Below are 25,105 nucleotides of genomic sequence, written 5' to 3' on the forward strand. Positions count from 1 at the left end.
AAGACTGATCTCAAATATGTTGCCCCTAAATTTTTTTAATGTGACATTTTTTGCTTTTAATAATAAAGATTAGAGGATCTGCATGATTGGTCCTGCCTAAATTAACCTTATTTTTTAAAAAGGCAGAAATTTTGACTTTCAAGTCCGGTTTTATAGAAGGTAAAAATAAGATATCTTAGAATAATACCTCTTTAAAATACAAACTACGCTTGAGGGAAGTGGCACAAAAGCAGAGGTGCTGCCTCTAGGAATTTTATACACTGATCACTCTTGAATTCTCTATATTGAATTCTTTGTCACATTTAGTTTCCTTCTCTTATCAGACTTGCTGTTTTTAGGCCTGAGCCTCTGTATTGACAAAGGAATGGAAGGGACACTCCATTGTGTCACTTAATCTGCGTTAATGGCAAGGAGCAGTAAAGAAGATAAATACAGTTCACCCCTATCTTCACCAGCATACTCTGCCATTCCCGAATAATAACATGCCCTTTTCCCCCTTAGTTTTTAGTTGAATTTTAGTTTAGGAATGGTGTAGTGTAGATTGGAAGAGAGGTTAGATGGTTCTGAGAGCATACTGGATTTCAGTTGCCAGATTCCTTACTAAGCAAAGAGAAAGCTAATTTATCAACAATTCCCCCTTGAAATTTTTCCACCTTTTAGATTACACACATGTAGAAACATTGCCATAATTTACATTTTAAAATACTTTAATTAACCTGAGATTTGAGAGACCTTTTCCCTCATTTTTAAGAATGAACTTTCATGTCATGTAACAGCCTTGTCTACCAGATCACCTTTTAACTTCTGATATGATGATTGATTAATTGTTCACTTCAGAAGCACCATTAGTGAATGTCATGACTTTGTCCTCCTGTCTGAATCTATCAGAAGGGAATACTTAAGGGATCTGTGATGGATCCTCCCTACATACTGTACAGTTCTGGTCCTCTTTGCTCTTACCCTCCCCACTCCCCACCCCAAAAAAACCAAAGCAATCATTTCTGAATCTCCAGACCGTTGTTTGGCAGGACAGCTTCAAAAGGGAGCGAGGGGAGCAACTTAATGGAACATTAAGCTTCCTATTGGCAGGGTCATCTATATTCCAGCATGAAACATTAAGAATAGGACTTATAGTGAAGGGTTAGGTAAAAAATAACCATTAAAATCGAACATTTTGCCATTAATTACCAAAACTCTAGGCAGTTACTATTAATTGCCAGTGTCTGTTGGCTATTTACCAGACAATGGCTTCAGTTTTTTAATGTAATGGAATCTCCAGAAGCAGTAGATTGGTTTTCTGAAAGTGATCATGTTCTGGTGAGGCTGTTTCTCATTTTAAGAGTGTAAGAGGGCAAGATTAATGAGTTAGAATTTTCACTTGGAAATTAGACTCTTTCACTTAATTGGCTTCTGATGTAAAATTGAAGCTCAAAACAACTTGTTAATATTATGAGTGACAGGTAGTCATCCAAGAATGGCTACTCGTCTTAAAACTTTTAAATAATTAGAACTTGGAGTTGTGAAGTAGAATGATTTGCAATTAAGCCTGGAAAAATAGGTAGAATTATATAGGACTTAACAAACAAGATAGTTTATATTTTATCCTTGAGTCAAGAGTGGAGCCATTGGATCTTCTTGAGCAGAGTAGTAGTAGAATCAGACCCCTCAGGAATACAAATTTGGCAGTTGTATGGCGGGGGAGAATGGAGGCAGGTAGAGCCAAGTAGGAGTTTAACAGTTCAGGCAAGGAGTGATAGAAGGTAGTCCTGAATTGGTGTTGGTGGCATATGAATGGAGAGAAAAGGGGGACGCAAGTTAAATTGCAACACCAGTTGTGAGGGGAAAGGAAGAGGGAAGATTTCAAGAGTGAACCCATTGAAAACTTGAAAGATGGTGGTGGTGTTCCATCAAGAGAAGTTAAGAGAGGGTATTTGGACACACTGAATTTGAGAACCCTGTTAGAGCTGTTGGTCTAGTAGACATTAGTTCAGTAGAGAGACTGGGTGGGTAGGTGTAGTGGGATGTTCTATGTATTTGCTCTAAAAATCTTAAAGAGGAAAGTTTATGTATTATGTATTTTTAAATACTGCTTAAGAGTTTTAAATTGAGACTGACTTTTAAAAAGCATTTTTCTTAGCATGGTCAGCGTAAGAGATCTTAAAATACAGTAAATTTAAGTACTTGTGGCTAATTGAATTGCGGTGGATAATTGAATTGCAGTTCTGTTTTCTGGTAATAATTCTAAAATACATTTACAAAGGCAGGAGACTTGCAAGTACAATATGTTGCATGTATTACAATTTACACAACTTATGTATATTTATTAGATTATAATTTTAAACCTAGAAAGGACAACCATCTTTTAACTTTTTCGTATTTCAAGTGAGGAAACAAAGTAATTTTGTTTTTTTGGTTGCCTGCTTTAGTTTTAGTTGGTGGCAGGTCCAGCACCAAAAGAACCTTAAAAACCTCCTGAGTTTGTTTTCTCTTCTGTAGATAGAGGTTTCTTTTTTTAACTTTTTGAATCACTGGCAATCTGGTGAAGCCTATGGGACTTCTCAGAATAGTGTTTTAAAATGTATAAAATAAAATACATCACATTGCAAAGGAAATCCAAATATTTTGAAATACATTTATCAAAAAAAAAACAAAAAACTTTTAACCAAGTTCACAGGCCTCAGGTTAAGAATCTTCCCCCTTTGTCATTGCCTCACATCTGTAATTCGATGTCAAAAAAAATTTTATTTTGTTTAGGGAATATAGCATTAAATCTATTACCTCTTAATTTTGCATTCTGGAGATTGCATTTTAAAAATCTCCTGTTGGTTATATTTTTTTCTCTTCTACTTTGTCTGTTTTATAGCTTTCTGTCTTATAACTTCTGTTTTCCTGCAAGATAACTTGTCTCAGTTTTCATCTTGTCTTACTGATTCTTGTCCTGTCTGCCATTTAAGCTATAACCTTCCCATTTGCTGTTGCCTCCTACTTTCCTCCTGTCCCTTTGCCTTTTATTTTCATTACAATAGGGTGCTTTTTATAGGACTTGGTGGCTCTTGCTGGCTTAACTTTTATGCCTTATTGAATTTATTTTGAGTTTTTTATTTTCTTGTCCCTTATTATCATAGAAATTTGTAGCTGTTTCTTATCCTAGTTATTTTTAGACATAAAAAGAAAAATGAAAAGATAAGTGTTTTCCCATTTTTTCCCAGTTGTCAGTTTTGTAATTTCAAATTAATTCAGGTTGGGTGGGGTTAAAACATTCTGCAGAAATTACTATTAGAGCAGGAAAAAAAATCCCTAATTTCTAAAAATGTCTCTTAATAGTCTAATGTGACTCTAAAAACCAAGCTCCACAGTATTCCTTCGGTGGTTTACCTTTGGCCCAGAAACATATGGCAAACTTAGGAGGCAGATTGTACTTTTAGACTGCAGTATATAGTACTGTGAATCCCTTAAGGAGAAACCTGATGTGAGCATTCATTATCACTTTTTACTTATTTGTTTATTAAGAAGCAGGGGTAGAGGTTACAGCAGGCATAGTTCTGGTGATGGAAAAACCTTCTGAAAAATTAGAACATGTCAGAAAGCTCATTGGAAGTTAAATTGATTATCTACTTCAGAAGATGATAACATTTTGTATTACCTAGGGACCCTCAAAGAAACACCAAATAACCAATTGTCAGAGATACTCTAAAAAGATCTTCAGGTGATGTTTATTCCTGAAGCCTAAATTTAGTGCTCTATTACTCTATGATGTCTACCCTCTGTAGTCAGTCCATTAAGCGAATCCTAGACTTAGTATGATCTTAAAGTTCCTTACATGTTTAAAATAAAAATTATTGTTGAATCTGATCCCTAGTCTCAGTTCTAAAGATTTATTGTTAGATAGTAATAGTAGTAAAAGTAGTGGGTAGTTGAAAGAGTCCTCTCTTTGAAGACTCAGAAGCCCTGGGAGGTTAAATCTAGCCCTTAAACTAGTACTTGTGTATCCTTAGGCAAGATTTTTTTTTTGAATAACTTTTATTTCTTAGATGATAAGCATTGAATTCTATGATTTTGTTGCTTTCACTTTGGCGTCTCCCATCTTTGTCTCTTTTCCGTTTGCTACTACCTAGTACTTCATTATTATCCTTGTATGCTTTTCTAGTCTTCCCCACCCCCAAAAAACGTCTTGCTGCTCACTATAGATTTTTATATCTTCAACAGAGTATCTTACAGATCTGATAAAGTCACCCCTGCTGGGGTCTTTAGTGCTAATTAAGTTCTAGGGCCAATTAAGTTCAGACTCCTTTGATATCTAAAACCTGCCCCGTTCTGGTACTTTCTTTTTGTTTTGCTACATGAACTTATGATGCAGATAAAGTGGGATGTTCTTTTTTCCTTTCTCCCATCCCTCGGCCAAAACTTAAATATTCATAGCACTTTCCTACCTTTGTACCTTTGTTCACACTTTTCCTAATGCTCATTATTCTCCTTTCCCCTCTTTCTCCAACACCCAAATGAAAGTATTCTTCCAGATAGTACCAGTACTCACTCCCTGATCCCATTCATTCTTCCATTGTCATTCCCACATTCTTCCTCTTCCACCCCCTTGGATCCAATAACACTTTTCCTCAAGTCTCTGCACTTAACATTCAGTATTGTGTTTTGTGCTTATCTGTGTCTTATTAAACTTAAATTTAGTAGAGTGATTGCAGACATTGTGCCTAAGCCTTTGTATCTTAACCACCCTCGTTCTTGATAAATATAGTTCATTTATTGCATTGAATTATTGAATAAAAGTAGGGAACTGTATAGCATAGGTCTCCTTATTAAGTAAAATTAAATTAGTAGATTAACTTAACTGAAAATAAGGAAAGCTTTCCATACAGAGAAATGATTATGTAGGTATTTGATAGTTGTACTAAGTAATGAAAATTAGGGAAATGAGCTAGAGATGTTACAGAATGCCATGGGTAATGAACATACCATCTCAATACTTGAAATTCCAACTCTACCTTTCATAAAGCCTTAATTTTTCACCCTTTTCGAATTTTTCATATTACTTTGAATTTTTCATTTTTACTTAACCTAATTTATTTTAAAATTATTTGTGTGTCTTCACTATATAAGAAGTTCCTTCTCTTAACTTTTTTTAAAGTTTTTTGTTTCGTAGAGTAAAACATCATCTCCATTTCTGCTGGGCAATATGGTATCTCCCTGGTATATATCATAATTATTTAAAATTCCTTGATATTACAGCATTCTAATTACTGAAGCCGGGGAGAATACACAGAGAAAACACAGAGATCAATGTGATCTCCTTCACATTGATTGATTCTTTATAGAAGTCAAGGTCCTCCAGATCCTCCTATTTGCATGATGTATTTGAATTGGAGCATCAAAGCCTGCAAAGTCTCCTAAGTGAGAAGCATAGTCATATGACTTGGCCTTTTACTGTACTCATAGGGATAAAAAATCAGGTAGATAATTAATAAATGTGTATTGTCCAGTTAGTATGCAGTTGGATGATCAACTTATAGAGTCTGTGAGCCAGTGTGTATACACACATATATCTTAATCTTAGATAATGGTTGAACTCATAATTGAACAAGAAGAGAAGCTGGCTTTGGGAAATAGAAAACTTTTGATCCTAGTGAGATGAATGAGAAGTCTGAGTGTTTCTGGGTAATTAATTATCAATAATAAGTTTCTGGGTAATCAGTTTATTAATTAGGCTAGCAGATAATCGGTAAATTGAGGTCAGTGGTTCTTGATAACCTAAAACTCTGCACAGAGGTCCAAATGTTTTAAATACCTTTGGAAAAGGGGTTGTGCCTGGCAGTGAAAATCAGCTCTTGATTGGTTGATTGGTTAACAGTGAGAGAATGAATATTAATTATATTGAGTAGTGGGCTTTTTCTAATGAGGACTTGGATCATACTAATTCTTTTGGACAAAGATACTCATCTCCATCCAGACCACTTAAGTTGAACACATTTGTCCAGAATTCACCTACATCAGATTCTCTTTACCCTTTAATCAGAAATGAGCTCTCTAGTTGGGTTGGGTCCTGCCCAGGACTGAGAATGTCTGGTCAACTATGTCCTTCACAAGGACTGGGTTTTGAATGGGGAAATAAAAAAAGAAAGAAAGAAAAACTACTAATAAAACTAATCTACTAATCATTGATTATTAATCAAAAAGAGGAGCTTTGGTCCTGTATATAAAATTTGTTATTAATATAATAAGAAAATGATCATTTCTCACTAAAAACGGGGCCATCTTTTTAATACCAACATTCTACCAGTTGTGTAACACAAGGCATAAAATGTCTCTGAAACATTAGAATTGAAGTTCACTCAAAAGGGAGTGAAAAGGACTGTGGTTGTTGGGAGAATTTTGTAGCACATTACTGGTAGTATAAAGAAAGAGGAGATGACGGATACATTTTCAAAGGTATATGGGAAGAACTGGGCTGGGTCACATCTTGAAAGTACATGATTGACTGGTGGACAACTTGTGGGCCTAGTAAATTCATGACATCAGAAAATGAGAAAGGGGCCTTAACATGGAGGGTGGACCCTCCATGTTGAACTTACATGAGAGGACATGAGTTAGTCACACAGGATGGGCAGGAATGTATTAACTTAATTGTTACAAAACTAGTCACATAAATGAGATTATGGTTTGAGTATCAAGTATCTTTTCCCCTTTAGTACTGTACTCCTAGAAAAAAATAGTCTGCATTTTTTATTTCTACCTTCTTACTACCTATTCATTTCACTTCTGAACTCTATATGATGTGGTTTCTGATTCCCTGATTTGACTGAAACTACTCTCTCAAAAGTTACCAATTTGTTTTTATCTGTTTTCTGACCTTACAGCCTTCAACAGCTTTCTCACTTGAAGCATTAACTTCTTCCTCCCTTAGCTTTTAACTGACCTTTTACCTGTCTCATACCTTTGCTTATCTGACTATTTTTGGTCTCTTGCGATTTCATCATTTCATGTTCCTCAAGATCCTGTTAGGATCTCTTTATTCTTATTGATTTACTGTGCTGCCACAGTTATCCTGCCTCCCACAACTTCAAATTCACCTGTGTTCTTCATGTATAGCATTTGGACTATATGTACCTGGATGCCCACCAAGTACTGCAACTTCACAATGTCTAAAAACCTGAATTCCTCAAAATGATCTTTCAGCTTTCCTATGTCTGAATAACTCCCATTAGACTCCTAATCACTCAGGTTTAAAATTTTGCTGTTACTATCTCTTTCCTCTTCTTCACTCCCATAGCAAATAGGTTACTAAGTTCTTTTAATTCTGCCATTATAGTTCTCAGGCCTTCATCACCTCTCACCTAAACTATTTTAATAGCATATAATTGACATTCCTACTTGAACAATGTCTTCACTCTTCAGTTTATCTTTCATGTAGCTGCCAATGTAAATCTTCCTAGGGAATAGGGCTAACTATGTCATTCCCCTGTGCTTAGCAGCTTATTTGCCCTTAGGATGAAATGTGATCCCGTTAGCCTGATACTTAAGACCCAGCAGAGTCTGATTTCAGTGTCTGGCAACTTTATTTCACATTACTCCCTTTCACACACTTTGTTCCAGCCAAACTGAACTATGCCTTTCTTCAAATTGTGGCAGTCCCCAATGCCTGGAATACAATTCTTTTGCAATCTTTCTTTGCCTTTCAGAATCCTCTTTTCTTGACAGTGAGTTGGGATACTGCAAGGAGTGACGAACTTGAAATCAGGAGAGAGACCTAGACCTAGTTTGAATCTCCTTCTGATAACTTTCTTTACATTAAGCAAAGTATCCTCATAAGACAACTCTATATGAGGATACTTCGCTTAATGTAAAAGTTCTCTATAAACATAAGTTAATAAAATTCAAGGTTCAGTTCAAATGCTACTTCTGTATTGTCTTTCTGTATTTCTTTCCCTTCCCTCTCCTCCAAACTAAAAGTGTTCTCTTCAGATTTTCTTAATACTGACTCTTTGTCACCTTCCTTCCTTACCTTGCTTAAAAACTCTGTGTACCAGTGTATTTGTCTCAAATCCCTCAGCTACCAGTAAATACTTGGAGCCCTGTCAATTTTTGCATTTCACAGGGAGTCTATTTAATTCAGAAAAAAGATGTAAATTCAGACTAAAAGTTTGAGCTAGAATTTACCGTATGGAATGTAGTGAAGGCTCACTGTCTCAGGGTCAGTCTAGCTACATCTCAGGGTTTCTAGGATTAACCCTGAAGGTTCAAAGTATTGGCTCACTCCTCTATTCTGAGTGTCTCTTCTCTCCTCCACCCCTCCCCCTTTGCAGTAATTAATTTCAGTTGACATTTATAAAAGGATATTTACTTTGAAGATTTAGCAAGAACAGACATTAACATTTCCCCTTAGCATTTTGGGGATCTCTTAATCAAAGGTGTTAACACGTGTCCCACAATATTGAATCCTCAGTGTGGCTTGAACCAAATTCAAAAATGTTTAACAAAGTAAATAAAAATGCATTAAAACAGATAATGTTACATTTTAAAACCAAGTCACTATGCAGGGATCCTTATGTATGGGTTAGGTCCCATATCCCATCTCCTATTTGAGTTTGTCAGTACTGTCCTATATGATCTCAGTCACTGGGGAGAGGGAGGTCAGATTTAGTGGAAGTTTGTCCACAGCCTTGCATCCCACCCACTAAGGTCACGTTCAGATGGTGAATAGGCTGCTGTCTGAATCAGCATCTCAGCTACCACTGGGATGGGTCCCAAAGTTAATTTCATTGCTTGCTTTTCAGAGCATTAATGCTGGGGACTGACTTCAAAATTTGTCATAAACTCAGATTTTTGTAATCACAGACCTCAGCTGGTTTACTCTTCCGATTTCTCAAAACTGTTAGTCTCCACATTAACCATCTTCACTCAAAATAGAGGTCCTCTAACACAGCAATACTTCCAACGAATCCTTGGATAGAAGGGAGTGTGCCCTCTTTTGAAGAGGGTACCCCTTCTTCCTTTCTGGTGTGATTTTTGTCCATGTATTGCCACGGATCTCTAGATGGAGATAACCACTATACTGGAGTCCTTCTCTTCCTGCCCCTCCTTTGTTCATTTAATATTCATATAGTTAGGGGGGGCAGTTTTTTTTAAAGGAGTGAGGAAGTGCCATTTTATATCCCCAAACTTAGCATATGCTTTGCATTCAGAGGTGCTAAATGTTTACTCAGTACAATTAAAGTACTACTTTAAAATGTATATTATCCAAATTTCACAGTGAATATCTAGTGATCTTTAAAATATGAAAAAAATTTATATTGACCTATTTTTAGAATGCTCTTCTAATTTGAATATTTTTAAAACCTAATCTGTATCCTAAATTAGCCTCATGGTGAATTACATTAAGTTTTTGTTTCAGTGCTTAAATGTTAACATGCTGCTTACCATAAGTGGTATATAGAGACAGTGTTAGGTTATAACATAGCCCAATTTTAAGACATTTAGTGTAGCCATTTGGCCTCAGAGAACTAGCCATATTGGTAAGTGAGTTTGCTCATTTTAAGGAGGATGTTAAGCCAGCTCATTCTGCTTGGACTAAAGGCTTCAGGAGGTGAGAAAAGTGGCTTTTTTTGACTCTTGACCACATCAGAGTAATTGCAACCAAGCACCAGGACCTTAGGCTGAGAAACAGAGCAAAGTATTTGAGTGAAGTATAATTAACCTACCATTAAGGAAATGCCTCCATTCATTTATCTATTCAGGTGGTTTTTCTCAGCTTTACTCTAGTGCTGCCACCCCACTCACCCATTTAATTTGGTCTGCCTGATACTCTGCCCCAAATCCTATTTATCATTTAATTTGTGTTCTAGGATTTTAAACACAACACAGTTTACTTATTTTTAGACATTAAAGACATTTAAATGCTGAAAGTGGAACACAGTTGACTAGAAGCCAGATATCTGGGGCATAGTCCCGCTCTAACCTGCTGGTGGCCTTAGTTGGATCATTTTAACCTGTCTGGGACTCAGTTTCGTCTCTGTAAAATAAAGGATATAAAGTTTCTTTTAATTACTGCCATCACCCTCTGTTCTTGTAACCCATGACTCAGAAGGACAGTTTGGGGTTTCAATCTTGAAAACTTCTCAAGAATAACTTAACAATTTAAATTCTAGAAGCATCTCTAAGATTTGTCTGGTTCCAAGTTCTGTGTTTAGGAATCTTTAATTCTTCTATAAGTATTAAGCTAACAGTTACCATTTATATATATGTTAAGAGAGGTTTATTAAGAGAGTCTGTTTAGTAGCAATGGAGGTGTTATAAAGCTCCCTTTCCTATGATGGCTTTTTCCTTCTTCTCTTTAGATACTTAATAAGTGCTTCTTGACCTTTGTTCTGTCCCCATCTTTCAGCTGTTGGTTCTGTAACTCTTGTATTTGTGCATAGCATTTTGCCCAATTGTAGTAACTCCCACAGGTACCAACTTGTTCTGGAGCTTGTTTGGTGTTCTTAACATCAGGCTCACTTTCTCCCAGCTAGCTGTGCATGCTTCCTTAAACAAGAACACTTTGCTCCATTTAGAACTTAGGGCAAGTAGGTGGCACAGTGGATATAGAGTGCCTGACCTGGAGTCATCTTTCTAAGCTCAAATGTGTCCTCAGACACTAGTTGTGTGACCTTGGAGAAATCACTCAACCCTGTTTGCCCCTCAGTTTTCTCATCTGTAAAATAAGCTGGAGAAGGAAATGACAAACCACTCCAGTATCTTTGCCAAGAAAACCCCAAATGCAAGGTCACAAAGAAGAATTAGACATGACTGAAATACAACAGCCCTTGGATATCTGCTTCGAGATTTTTTTTATGTGTCTTATATACTCTAGAGCTTTTTTTTTTGTCCTACTGTTTAAAGAAGGAGCACCCTGATTTCCCAGATTCTTTGTATATGAATCCTCTCTGCACATGGCCTATTAAAGCAGTGCTCTAGCAGTTAATTTTTAATGTGAAAATAGCTATTACAGTCCAATATTCTCTCCTTCCTTGTGACTCCCCCCAACTGGATTCTGACATGTCAGCTGAGCTCTTAGTATAATTTCATTTAAAAATACATTCAAAATATAGAAGCAGTATAAACTATACTCTGATTTAGAAATAAAGTAAGCTCCGACTTTGTGTGATAAACAAATATACAAAAAATATCCAAGATCAGTAATGGAGAATAAGCTTCTGTTTTGAAGAATAACAAAGGGCTAATAGTATTTTCAGGAAGCAAACAATAACTTATTTAGTATTATACTTTTTTGATAAAATGCTTTCCTTACAACATCAATGTATTAATACAATTTGGGAAATTGAGATCTAGAGAGCTTTAAATGATTTGAATGCCTAAAGTCTCTAACATCTCTTATTTCTAAATAGGGTATAGTTTGTTTTTTTGTTTTCTTTATCACTACCATGTTGCTTCTACTGTTTGAAAAAAAAATTGTTTTTGTTGGCTTCATTTTGGTTCCTTTGTAATCCTACGAATTATTTTATGCATTTGAAAACATTCAGAGGAAAGAGTCTATAGGTTTCATCAGACTGCCAAAGGAGTCTATTACATAAAAAAAAAGTTAAGACCTCCTAAACTGGATCTCCCAGCGGCTTTTCCAGCTCAGAAACACAATATTTGTGTAATTCTTTGCATCAAAGTTGCTCAGCATAATTGGAAATGATCAAAATCTGCCTTTCCAAATGTGTGATGTTTTATTGTCCTGCAAATTAAGCTTCTGATTCATATCTAATGCAACGAAAAGCTTAAATTAATAGTTTTAAAGACTATTCTATTATTAATAATCTTTTGTATATTTTATTCCCTTACGATTTTTTGATGAAATTGCTTTGCAAAAGTAATATTGCCTAACATTTCTGTATTCCTTGTTTTAGGTAGGACTAATCTGGATCCTTTGGACTATAACTAGATATTCTATTTACTGGTTCTGTATCAATGTGTGTGTGTGGGGAGGGGTGTTTTACTTGGTACTCCCACAGTCACATCTTTTGATTCCATCTCTCCTCTGTTTAAAGAACAGATAGATTGCTTTGTCTTGGAAGCAAGTGGAAAAGCCAGAAGTGGCAATTTGGCCAATAACGATCAGGATGCAAAATGAAGTTACTTTTCCTTCTTCCTTATCCCCCAGTTCCATTAGGGAATAGTAACTTTACCTATCAGGGAGGTAGAAATAAGTGTTAAACATAGTGAAAAAGGAATTTGGGTAGACTCATTCCTTGGATTTTGTGCATTTCTTTATCTTAGGAGCTTTAACTATCTCTTTGCAGATAGTTCCCAAATTTGTTTCAAATAGTCATTTTATTTCCAGATGCTAGTTGGATGTCACCTGGATATCTTTACACAACTTTCACAATACACCATGTCTTAAAGTCATATTCATTTCCTTCTTCTTCTTCCACTGTACTTTGCAGTTTCTGTCTGTGAATCACTGTTCTCTAATACACTGGTTAAGATTCTTTAAACTCCAGTATTTTTTAATTCTTTTTGGAAACAGTGTTCCCCCCACACACCCTAGGTTGTTTCTGAGTGGGTTTTTTTTTTTTCCCCTTTTCATTTTTTTCTGCTTACTTCAAGTCATCACTAATTCTCATCTGGGATATTACATTAGTCTTTTAACTAATATTCATGTCTCCTTTTCCAATCTATTGTGCATAAAACCACAAAAGTAATCCTAAAAAACTGGTTTAGTCATGTCATTGCCTGCTTTAAAATTTTAATAACTTCTTTTGCGCATTTTTTAAAAAAAGGTTTTTTAAACCTCATTTAAAACCGACTTACCTCTTCCTCCTCTCACTGTCTTTCATATACTCTGCATAGCAGACAAATCATATTATTCTCCATGTCTGAACAAACTTTAGGTTTCCTTAGTGTCTATTGAAAACCATATCTGCCATCCAAGGCCCAGCTCAAGTGTCATCTTTTCCATGAAGCTCTCCAGGTTTCCTTCTTTGATTCCCAGCTACAGATAGTTTATAGTTTTCTCATTCTGAGTTCTCAGACCCCTGGTAGCAAATTTTTTGACTTAGATAATTTGTATTACTTAGATAAAAAATTTGACTTCACATTTTTTTGAATTAGATAAATTCATCAGGGATTGTCCTTCATAGGTACATTATCTGGCTTATGGTAAGTCACTTGACAATTCTATGAGTTTTCTCATTTGTCTCAACTTCTTCATTTTACAGATGTCTGGCCCTATTGTCAAAATTCTTGTGTATTCTAATATCTTCTAGAAATAAAAATCTAGTTTCTAGGTTCCTCCAGGATAAGGATTAGATTTTATTAATATCTTTGCCTTATATCTAGTAGGCTCTTGATTATGCAGTAGATACAGATCACTTTAAGAACTGTTTGTTGAATCTAAAAAGGAGAAAAGACTTTTTATATATTAATAATTTTAGTATTTGGTCAGGCTTATGTGTTTCAACAACTATTAGTAAACCTTTCTGAAGTGTACATAAGCTTTGCAATTTTAAAATACTTAGTGAATCTCTGATCTCATTGGTACTTTTCTCTAGTTCTTTAAAAAAATAACATCATGTTAAAATGTGTCCCTTATTAAATAACAAAGTATGTATATTAGCTTTAGCTTCAAGTTTGTATTTAATGTTGTACTAACACTTGAAAACTGTGTCTTTCATTTGAATTCTAGGTAGTTATATTTTTTTAATTTTCTAAACCCTTATGCTTATTTGGATTTTTCCCCCTCTTTGTCTTTCGCAGTCTCTGTTGGAAAAGTTCTTGATTCCTAATGCTTCACAAGCAGAAAGCAAAGTTTTCTATTTGAAAATGAAAGGAGACTACTACCGTTATTTGGCTGAGGTTGCTGCTGGTGATGACAAGAAAGGTATGTCGGTGTTAAAAAATATTCTAATAAGTAACATTTGCTTTGTACTTGACCAAGTATCATTAAGGAGAATCTGATTTCACTTCGTCTTACTTAATTTTTTAATGTGATAGATTGATTTTTCCCCCTGAAGCAACCCACGTTCCTCCTTTTTTATACTTATTTTTATTTTACTTAGAACATAATAGGGGAACGTTCTTACTCACATTTATATTATCCCTGAGAACATATTTAAGTTAGACTTTGGGTTTTGAACTCTGGTTTGTGCATGCTTTAACGGCAAGTTGAACTACATATATGCATGTATGTGTGTATATGTATACATCTCTAATACTGTCAGGAGGGTCTGTGGAAGATCATGATGAGATTGGGTTGCCTGGAGAAGTTCATCAGCATTGTATGCCAGTTTCATGTTCACATGCTCACACAGGTTCTAGATGAAGGATGATGTTCTCACTTTCCCAGTCACCAGTGAAGTGAAGCAGGGATACTTGCTTGTTCCCATGCTCTTTAGCATGATGTTTTCTGCATGGAGGACAAAATGACATCAAGATCAGCTTCCACACTTTTGGTAAACTATATTGGAAAGGCTATAGGCCAAAATCGAAGTGTAGTTGGTGCAGGACTTTTTGTTCATAGGTGATTGTGAGATAAAACAGCGCATATGGATTGATTCTCTGCCACCTGTGCTAATTTTTGCCTGATGATCAACATTAAGGAAACAAACGTTTTTCCGATGAGTTATCACCACAACATCCATTCGTGGAGCCATTGGTCACAGTAAATGGAGAAATGTTAAATACTATGGATAAGTTCACTTACCTTGGCAGTACACTTTCCAAGGCTATCTACATAGATGATGAGCTAGCTCAGGGTTTTGGGAGGCTCCAAAAGAAAGTATGGGAGAGAAGACATATCAGGCTACCTACCAGACTCAATATTTACAGAGCCTTCATGCTGACTCCACTGTTGTATGCCTGAAACCTGTACTGTAGAGAGTGCTGCTCTGGTGGGCTGGCCATGTAATTCGAATGACAAACATGTGTACCTAAAGACTATTTGATGGAGGACTCAAACAAAAGCACTCACTTGAAGGTCAGAGGAAGCAGTACAAGGACACTATTGATTGTGTAGTATTGTGGTAGTATCAATTGTGAGATGTGGGACTGCCCAACCTGGTGGGCCCACGGTGTGCGCTATGAGCAAAGCAAAGTCATAGACGCGTAGGAGAAATGTGAACTGTGCAAATCCAGAACCAGTTACACTCTTAATTTTCTAATAGAACACTTGTGCCTGACCTGTGGTAGAGCCTTCCAAACACTCTGTGCTCTGATCCACCATAGCCAAACATACCTTACACTGGCTCCAATATATTGTAATATCATTGGTCCCATTCAAAAACCAAAGGACAAATAATTTTAGAATGGCAATCACAAAATGTTAGCACAGTCGTACTCTATGATTATCAAAAGCTGACCACAATGCTGCAAATCATTCTTAGCCTTTGTCTCCATCTTCTTAAGTGTAGTGTATACTACTTTTAGAGTCGTTGGTCACTTTGAATATAAGATAAGTGAGAATTTCATTATTTCTTTTGTTTTGAATAAATTTGCAGTCTACCAATCACTTATCTTTTTTTTTTTTTTTTTTTTTTTTTTGCTACTTAATATGTGGTATCATGAGGCATAGTAAAATAAGTATCAATTCATGAGTGTAACTTTTTCATTCATCAGGAATAGTGGATCAATCACAACAAGCATATCAAGAAGCATTTGAAATCAGCAAAAAGGAGATGCAACCAACGCATCCTATAAGATTGGGTCTGGCTTTGAACTTCTCTGTGTTCTATTATGAGATCCTGAACTCTCCAGAGAAAGCCTGCTCCCTTGCAAAGACAGTAAGTTTGGTTTTCTGTCTGAACATTTAGCAACTTAGTTAGAACTTGAGAATAAATTTTTTTTTCCTGTTATAGGCTTTTGATGAAGCCATTGCTGAACTTGATACATTAAGTGAAGAATCATACAAAGACAGCACACTAATAATGCAATTACTGAGAGACAACTTGACAGTAAGTACATCACCATTAAAATTGACTTATTAACCAAAGTGATGTTATGCTTGATAAAGTGAAGAAAAATCACATTAGAGTTGGTTACTTTAAAAAATGAAAGCCATTAGCTGATAATCACTTCTTTTACATCTGATGTGATTCATCCGAGTTAGCTATTGTCCTGAAATGATTTCTGAATTGTTAGGGTAAATGTTATTATAAACTACACTAATTTTAAGTTTATAGTTCAATTATCTACTTGGGAATTATGCTAAAATTTTATGTGCACCATACATTTTAAAATCACCTTGGGGAATGCATTTGATAAATACATAAAAAGATAGACATAAGTAGCAGCATTTACAGATAACAAAGGAGGTCGTAACTGACTTCACTGTGTATTGAGGGGAATATGAGTTTTAGTAATTTGTGATGAATGTCCTCCCTGGCCTATATGTAAATTAGATAAATTTATCACAATGGGGTTTATTATTTTTTTGCTGATTAGAGCAGAATACTAACTTTTTTAGTGATCTTTAGCATGGAGGAGTTACCCTCTTTTCATAGCTTTTTCTCATGGGGGTATGTGATAAGCACATACAATTCAACATATAACATTAGAGTCATATTAAAACTAAGTATGTGTGCAATAGTGGCACAAAGTTGTGTACTATCCTTCCTCCACAGCACCCCGTTGGTGGTAACTATTTGTATTTGTGGAGCAAATTAAAACATCCATCAGAACATATTCTATATTCTGCATATGATAAAACCAAGAAACTAGCATAGGAATTACTCTTGTGGCCCCACCCCATCATCAGCCCTCTCCTTCCCTTCCCCCCCCATTACAAAAATGTGAAGTGCTCTACTATATTCATTTCTGTTGGGTATCAAAGCCAGTAATATATGATAGGTTCAATATCTACTTAAGTTAAAGAGTAATTTCTAGTAGCCTGTCTCTCCAAAACAGGATAAATACATCTTGCATATTTTATTACACTCACATTTCCTTAGACTCTTTTTCCTCCCAACTCTTTCTAGTTCATTTGCCAAGTTTTGTGTACAAGAGTGTGTTGTTCTCCCTTTAGTAATTAGTAGACTGTAGCAGACCTCTATGTAAAGTGATTTTTACATGATACAAATTTGCCCCCAGACATGGGGAAGGGAAGAAAAACCAGCACAGTTCCAAGACATATGGGAGTGAGGCAGAAAAAGGAGCAGGAGTAAGAACATGCCAGGGCTTGGCTTAGAACCAAGAGGAAAAAAGCATGGGAGGAGGGGTGAGATGGGCAAATACACAGATAGGAGAGAAGGGGCAGCAATATTGGGGGGGAGGGGGAGGGCATGGAGCAGGATGTGGAGAGCCCAAGCCCAGAGGGACCAAGACAGACATCTGGGCAGGTGGGCAGAGCAGAAGGTCTCTCTGCTGTGGAGATCGTAAGCCAAATGTCCCATTCCTTCCCCCTAATCCTCTTCTGCTTTCACTTGGAGGATTTGTTTTGGGGGGTTAGCAAGGTAGGAGTCCTTGGATTGCCAAGCCAAGGAAGACAGGAAGGGGGAGAAAGTATATAGTATAACATAGGTGTTGTTTTTGAATGCAGATTTCTTTGAGAATGCTTTATGTAAAATCATTTACGTAAAGTGAAAACTATCTGTATTCTGCAAGGATCTTTTGGCCCTGAAAGACTTAGAACAAAAAAGTACTTTCCTGTGTGTCAACCCTAACAGTAAAATAAATCGATGTATGGGGGGGTGATCAGGTTCAGATTGGGAAAGGAGCTTTATGGAGAAATTTACAGGGAAAGGGGCTTCATAAAGGAATTAAAAAGGAGCTTTTAAAGCTTAAACTTTATGTTTGACTTTGTTATGCTATAGGAATTGTTCCTTGATCCAAGGATCAAGTGGCAATTACCCAATTTATTCTTTTAGGTGAGGCAGCATATAGTAGCCAATAGAACTGGAAGATCTGTGTTCATCAAGTTAGACATATGACCTTGAACGCCAGTAATTGAAATTGAGTTTGTTTTCATGTGATGATGACCTTTTGGCAAGGGCTGTTGGATATTACCTACCCTCAACAATTCTTTACATTTATGCAGTCTTGACCAAAGTATGATAGTTGTTTTGTTCATTTGGCAAGAGATAAAATTAACGATCATTGACTTTTTTTAAAAATGTGATTTATTTAGGGGTTAGGAGGACAATTGAAGTAATTTCTTAGGTCATTTTTTTCTCTTAGCTTGCTAGAATCTAAAATACAAATAAATGAGAATTTTAGGGGATCTCAGAGATCTCATTTCATACTGATGACCTTTATTATTTTAGAATAGGTAAAATCTTAAAGCTAATTTAAAGAAAAAACCCTCAAAATATTAGCAGTCTAAAAATACTAAGCAATTTTTAAAAATGAGGTAAAAACACTTTCTGAAACCAGATGGAAGATTTGGAATTTAAGCTGAGTTCAATTCACAACAATTATTTTTAAGTTTTTGAAAATGTATAAAGATTTGACAAAACATAATCTCTGCTGTGTTACTAATCTACCATTTTAAAGACAAGTTATGGCACCTATATACAGCATACAGCAGCCAGGTCTCTATATGTGAACACAAGGTAGAGTGATGAAACCCAATTGTAAGCCTGTGTCTTACATGTTTGTAACAAAGACTGGACACTGAGCTTAAGGTTTCTTTGTGTTTTAGTTAATTGTATCTCAGGTCAGAATGATCCTTTCATTTTGAGTCTTTTTTTTGTGATTCTATATATAATTGGATGTTATCGAATATACTGCTCTATAATTGAATGATACCTGTATGTATATATCCTTTGGTTCTCTCCCCACCTGACTTACTAATTAGCTTTTCTTTTTCCTCTCTAAGGTAACCTAGAGTTAATTATATCTCGGTCTTGCTTACATATGGGGAGGGGGGCCAGGGAGTTTGAAATCTAATGAAAGGAACTGACCATAAATTTTAGCCTGAGGTTTTTGTTTTGTTTTTTTCCTTAAAACTATGTTTATGTTCTGGCACTGTTTACTTATAAATATGAAATGTCTTGGTCCTTGTACAGACTAAAGCTCAAAGTATGGCAACTTTGGGGGCTTGATTATATATCTTCTTTAGCTGTGTGTGACAAATAGTAGTGTAGCTTAAAGATGTTGGTATCTCAGGTCCACATTTCAGTGTGTGTCTGTGTATTTATACACATATATTTTCTATTCTGTTCATTACTTTTAGGTTTATACACTGTTGGTGCAGCCTGTATGTTGATGTGATAGAATTTCTAAGAAGTTATCTCATAACTGCTAACGTCTGAAAATAATTTTTTTTAATCTATTCTATTGGGAAGACTCATGAAGTACTAACTTGGTTACAACAGTATATTTTGCCATGTTAGATTGATAGTGATAATTGTTATGCCATGTTATTAATTGCATTTGCTTAGACATTAAGTTGAAGAAAAACATAAATTACACAAAAATTTTTTTTTTGCATTTTCAAATTATAGGTGCTAAACTGTTGTTTTTTCTTTTTTTAATCAGTTGTGGACATCAGACACCCAAGGAGATGAAGCTGAAGCAGGAGAAGGAGGGGAGAATTAACCAGCCTTCCAACTTTTGTCTGCCTCATTCTAAAATTTACACAGTAGACCATTTGTCATCCATGCTGTCCCACAAATAGTTTTTGTTTACGATTTATGACAGGTTTATGTTACTTCTATTTGGATTTCTATATTTCCCATGTGGTTTTTATGTTTAATATTAGGGGAGTAGAGCCAGTTAACATTTGGGGAGTTATCTGTTTTCATCTGAGGTGACCAATATGGGGATATGGAATTTTTATACAAGTTTTACATGTTTGGCATATACATTGTGATTTCACAAGGCCAGTGTTAAAACAGTTTCCATGTCTAAGCAAAGAAAACTGCCTACATATTGGTCTGTCATGGTGGGGGGATAAAGGGATAATTGGTTCCAGCCACAGGTGTAGTTATTGTGGGTACTTTAGGGTTGGAGCACTCATGGCTGTGGTAGAAACAGATGTCCCATAGATATTACATGACCATTCCATGTGTATCTGTGGAATACACAATCTCAACGTCTACACCTTTATGATTGCAGTTGCAAAAGTGTTCCTTAAGACAAAGTTTTAACCCAGTCAATTTACTCTGGAGAAGGGCAGAAACGGTTCACATTCCATTATTTGTAAAGTTACCTGCTGTTCGCTTTCATTATTTTTGCTACACTCATTTTATTTGTATTTAAATGGTTTAGGCAACCTAAGAACAAATGTACAAGTAAAGATGCAGTAAAAATGAATTGCTTGATATTCATAAAGTCACTGTATATCAAGCACAGCAGTAAAACAAAAAACCCATGTATTTAACTTTTTTTAGGTTTTTTGCTTTTGTGATTTTTTTGATACTTGCCTAACATGCATGTGCTGTAAAAATAGTTAACAGGGAAATAACTTGAGATGATGGCTAGCTTTGTTTAATGTCTTATGAAATTTTCATGAACAATCCAAGCATAATTGTTAAGAACATGTGTATTAAGTTGATGTAAGTGGAATAAAAGTTTTATGAATGGACTTTTCAACTACTTTCTCTACAGCTTTTCATGTAAATCAAATCTTTAATTCTGAAACTTCTCTAAAGGAAATTGTACATTTTGAAGTTTTACTTCCCACTTGGTAACTATATAATGGGCTTAAAAAAAGTTTAAGTATAAAATTATCAAATGGCAAGAGTTCCATGTGTTCCATATTGTTCCAGACATTACTCCCCTCTCCACCACCCTGATTTTCAGTTACTCTTTTAAAACCAAAGGTGGTGGTCTGAATAAAATCATATGTTCCACTTAAATTTTTGGTATGGCATTTTTCTAACTTACGGAAGCTACAAGTCTCATGGTCTGTGGTGACATTGGTTAACTATCAGGTTTATGCTTCCAAAGTCCCTCTTCAAAAGAATTTGTTGCTATTATAGTCTGCCTTGGATTTTAATCCCATATTCCAATTTGTCAGGTATACCTTTTAGCCTTTTCTCCTTCTGCCTTGTCACCAACCACACTCCTATTCTGGTGGTGGAGGGGGGGAGGGTATTGTGTGGGGAAAGATAGCATGACATTTCTGGCTTCAGTATCTGAGATTCCTTTCTTCCTTTGCTTGCATCCCACAAACTTCTTGCCTCTATTCCTATTTCCTATAGGAAATCTTCCCTTAATTTAGTGAGATAGTGGCTTTTTTTTTAATCTCACTTTAAACCCTACCCTGAATGGTCTGTTATTGTCTGCCTTAAACTCTTCCCTTAACCCAATCCTCTCACCAAATGAAGGTGGGGCTAAGTTATACTCAAAGCTCACGCTGCAAAATCTTCCCCTCACGACCCTTGTAGAAAACACCAAACACAAAATACCATTTAAAGAGAGAGGTGTATTTTTTGTTATAGAATGTAAGCTCCTCAAGGGCAGGGACAATGTTTTTCTGTATGTTCTATTGTGCCTCGTACACTGTAAATGCTCAATAAATATTGATGATGGGAGGCAGTGAGTCTTTATGATAAGCAGAGGCGAGAATCTTGCACTGAAATCTCAACAAATGTTTATTTGCCTACTGTACCATTATATCCTTCTTAGGTTAATCTGGGAGGTAATGGCCTAGAATAAAGTGCAGGCTTCAGAGTATTGTTTTTTGGAGCAGAGATTCCAATTTTGGGATAAGTAGATCATCTTCACTCAGCATCCCTTATACTTTACCTTTGCAGTTGACCTTATCTCTTTAAACTAAAATAAAAGTTTCTTAAATGGTCAAGAGAAAGTATAGCTAGACTGAAGTTTAACTTAATCTATTCAGTAAAATCTGAGAAATTTAGGTCACATGCTTAATAAAAGGCTTTGTTCTGCCAAGTTTGGATTCATTTTAAAGGGCTGACCTTGAAGACCTAGAGAGCCTCATGCCTCAAGACTGTGGGTTCCCCTGCTCTAGGGTTTGGAGTTGGCACAACCTTCATTCAACAATTGCATGCCTACTAAGTGTAAAGCAATATTCCAGTTTTTATAAAAGGAGATACAGATTTTTAAAAAATTGTTTTAAATAACTGTTCTCCGAGCTTAGCATTAACGGAAGTATATGGTAGGATACTCTGCTGGTCATTTACTTAGGTTCAAAACAAATGTTATGTGTCGGAGGTAGAAAATGTTTACAAGGGATTATTCAAAGAAAGCTACCCAATAGAGTAACATTGGTTAAGTTCTAAAGAAAGGAAAGGAATTCAGTAGGCCAAGAGTGAGGAGAAGGAATGATAGACAGTGTATGGGAAAGTTAGAACAAAAACATGAAAGTACAGCTTGTGTTGCAGGGATGGTGCTTTACGCAGGTTTGCTAATAAAATTTGTTCTGTTGAGCATACTGTAATTAATATCCCTCAGCTTCTGACAGGAAAGAGGGTGCCTGGTTTTTAATGTGTAGCCTCCCAAAGGACACATAATTACTTGAATGAATGCTAGTTTTTTAGAATAATAGATAAATATTGATAAAACAATTAGAGGGAATAACTGGAATCCCTTTGGGAAATGTGGGGGGAAAAACAAGCATCTTCTAAAAGTTCTAGAGAGAAAGCAATAAATCTTTCACATCTTCACATTCAGCACCCCATTGGCTCTTACCTAGAGGAAATTTCTGGAATCTCTTATTAATAAATTCAACAATCATTACCAGCAAGGGCTGACATATCAGCCTGGGCCATAAATCTTTTTTTTTTTCCCAGACCACAAGGGAAATAATATATTCTCCATATATGCTCTGTCCCAATTTTCATTTTTCACATTTCAAGCCTAAACTGTTTCTGTAACATTTGGCTAGTAAGGAGCAGGGGAGGTTGAATGAATTGTGGATACTTTTAAGAGAGAAAAACCTCCCCCATCAATCTAAATCCCGTGGGTGGAGTTTACCTCTCCCTAAAATGGATCGTGTTCAAAATGTCTTCATTCCTTGATCAACTCAAAATGAAGGAGATATAACTTGTAGCAGTTGTCTGTTGTAGCTGATTGCTACCTTGACTTCAGGTCTTTTTCAGAGAAAAAAGCTCAACAGCAGGTCAGAGCCTTGGTGACTGGACCACATTCGTCCTCTTTTGGTATAAGGCATCATCAACTGGTTATTGAGAGGTAGGAATAATTTGATGTAAGGACTTAAGACTAGGACAACTACTCACAAATAGTACTTAATGTTTATAGGATTCTATAGCCTTTACATAAATGATCTCAATTTTGGTCCTTATATCCCTGTGAGAGACTGGGTGGACTGTTCCGACTTCACTTGAGAAAATTAGACCTTAGATTAAATGATTTGTTTCAAGTTCTGTAACAGCAGAGGTAGAACTGAAACCTAGGTCTCGTGACTAATAGTCAAACATACATTAAGTGCCCGAGATCTTCCTGGCAAGTTGCCACTACTAATGATGTAGAGAAAGATGTATTTCATTTGGAGTTCCGTATGTGCATGCACACACATTACTCCTCACCACAACAGAAAAAGTAATTACTAAGTTCACAAAGCAGATTTTTCTCCCTAGTTCTTTGAAAAGCACAATGCAAGTGTATACTCAAAACAGGCCAAAAACACCAACGCCACCTATAAAGGGGTTGTATGAGAATTATCTGTTGAAATGGGAAAATAAAGAGACTGTGGAACAACCATCACATCTCTTTGAGAGGTAGTGTGGTTTAAGGGCAGAGAGCACTGAACTTGGAATGAGGAAGACATGAATGTAGATCCTGTCATACGTTTGCTAGTTGTGTGATCCTGTGTGTGTGAAGTTATTGGAATTCTTGTGTAGCGTGCTTTATGGAAGAGACTTGTAATAGGAGTCTCCTTATGGATGTAGTACCCTTCCCTGAATTAGCTAATGTAGGTGGTGCAGTGGATAGAGCACCAGTGCAGGAGTTAGGAGGACCTGAGTTCAAATCTCACTTCAGACACTTGACACTCACTTTTCACTAGCTGTGTGACCTTGGGCAAGTCAATCAACCCCAACTGCATCATTCTGATGAATATCTGGTCACTGGATTCAGATGACTCTGGAGGAGAAGTGAGGTTGGTGACCTGCACAGCCCTCCCTCACTCAAAACAAAGTCAAGTGCAAGTCATGTCATTATTTCTCCGATGGCATGGTCTTCTTTGGCAATGAAGTGATGAACACAAACACACTAATGATGCTAAGCAAATCACTTCCTCTCTCTGTCTTGATTTCTTCATTGTAAAATGAGGAAGCTGAACTGGGTGGTCTCCTATGTCTTTTGGCTCTAAATCTCATCTGAAAAATAGGACATCACTTGATTCATTGCACCTTCTATTTGCCAGTCAAATACTGAAAATCCAGATGTGATGAATTGTGGCTTTTTGGACAATGTTAACTTTAACCAGGTTTACTTAAAAGCAGCAGCATGGTGTATAAAGTATACTGCCCAGTGAGTTAGGAGTTCTGGGTTCTAGTCTCATTTCCATTAATTTGCAGTATGACCTTGGGCAAGTCATTTAAGGAAATAGAAGTCAATGGAGAGTTTCAGCAACTATTAGACATTTCTCAGTGAATGTCCCACACGCATCCCAAATTCAGCAGGCCCCAAACAAAATCAATGCTCCCATCAACAACCGCCCCCCAACCTTTTTTCTTTTAAGGGTCCCACCGTTCTTCTAGTCACCCAGACTCATCTTGGAATTAATCCTTATTCCTCATCACCCAAATTAGTTGATTCTTAGTATCTCATGTCTGTTACCTTCCTCTCCACTCAGACCCTCATCACCTCTTGCTTAGATTTTTAATAGTCTAATTGATACTCCTCAAATCTCACTCTCTACTCAGTACACATCTGCTAAAGTAATATTCCTAAACTCAGAACTGAGTGCTCAGTAAATTCCAACCTATTGCCTCTAGGAACAAATGTGAACTATCTTTTAGAACCTGACTCCTCCTTACCATCCAGACTCATGCATTTCCCTCCTTCGTAAGCTTCACATCCAGTCAAACTGGCCAACCTGCCATTCCTCACACATAGCATTCCATTGCTACACTTTAGCATGGACTATGCCCCAGCTGCCTAGAGTGCATCCTCACCTCCACTTCACTGAATCCTTTTTCTTTAGAGTCCTGCTTAGGTACCATTTCATTTATTAAACTTTTCT

The 25,105-nt window shown here is 36.2% G+C and overlaps 1 protein-coding gene across 10 annotated transcripts in view; it reads left to right on the forward strand.

Annotated features, from left to right (window-relative positions):
* YWHAZ (tyrosine 3-monooxygenase/tryptophan 5-monooxygenase activation protein zeta) overlaps positions 1–21,464 on the forward strand; it is a 42,070-nt gene extending 20,606 nt beyond the window's left edge. For all 10 annotated transcript variants that reach the window (XM_072603380.1, XM_072603384.1, XM_072603379.1 and 7 more), the window contains 4 exons: positions 13,750–13,873; positions 15,607–15,770; positions 15,846–15,941; positions 19,465–21,464. In XM_072603380.1, coding sequence (XP_072459481.1) covers positions 13,750–13,873; positions 15,607–15,770; positions 15,846–15,941; positions 19,465–19,524 — 444 coding nt within the window. In that variant the 3' untranslated portion in view covers positions 19,525–21,464. The remainder of the gene's footprint in view (positions 1–13,749; positions 13,874–15,606; positions 15,771–15,845; positions 15,942–19,464) is intronic.
* Positions 21,465–25,105: the final 3,641 nt, after the last annotated feature.

Source organism: Notamacropus eugenii, chromosome 4 (assembly GCF_028372415.1).
Source record: "Notamacropus eugenii isolate mMacEug1 chromosome 4, mMacEug1.pri_v2, whole genome shotgun sequence".
Classification (NCBI taxonomy): domain Eukaryota; kingdom Metazoa; phylum Chordata; class Mammalia; order Diprotodontia; family Macropodidae; genus Notamacropus; species Notamacropus eugenii.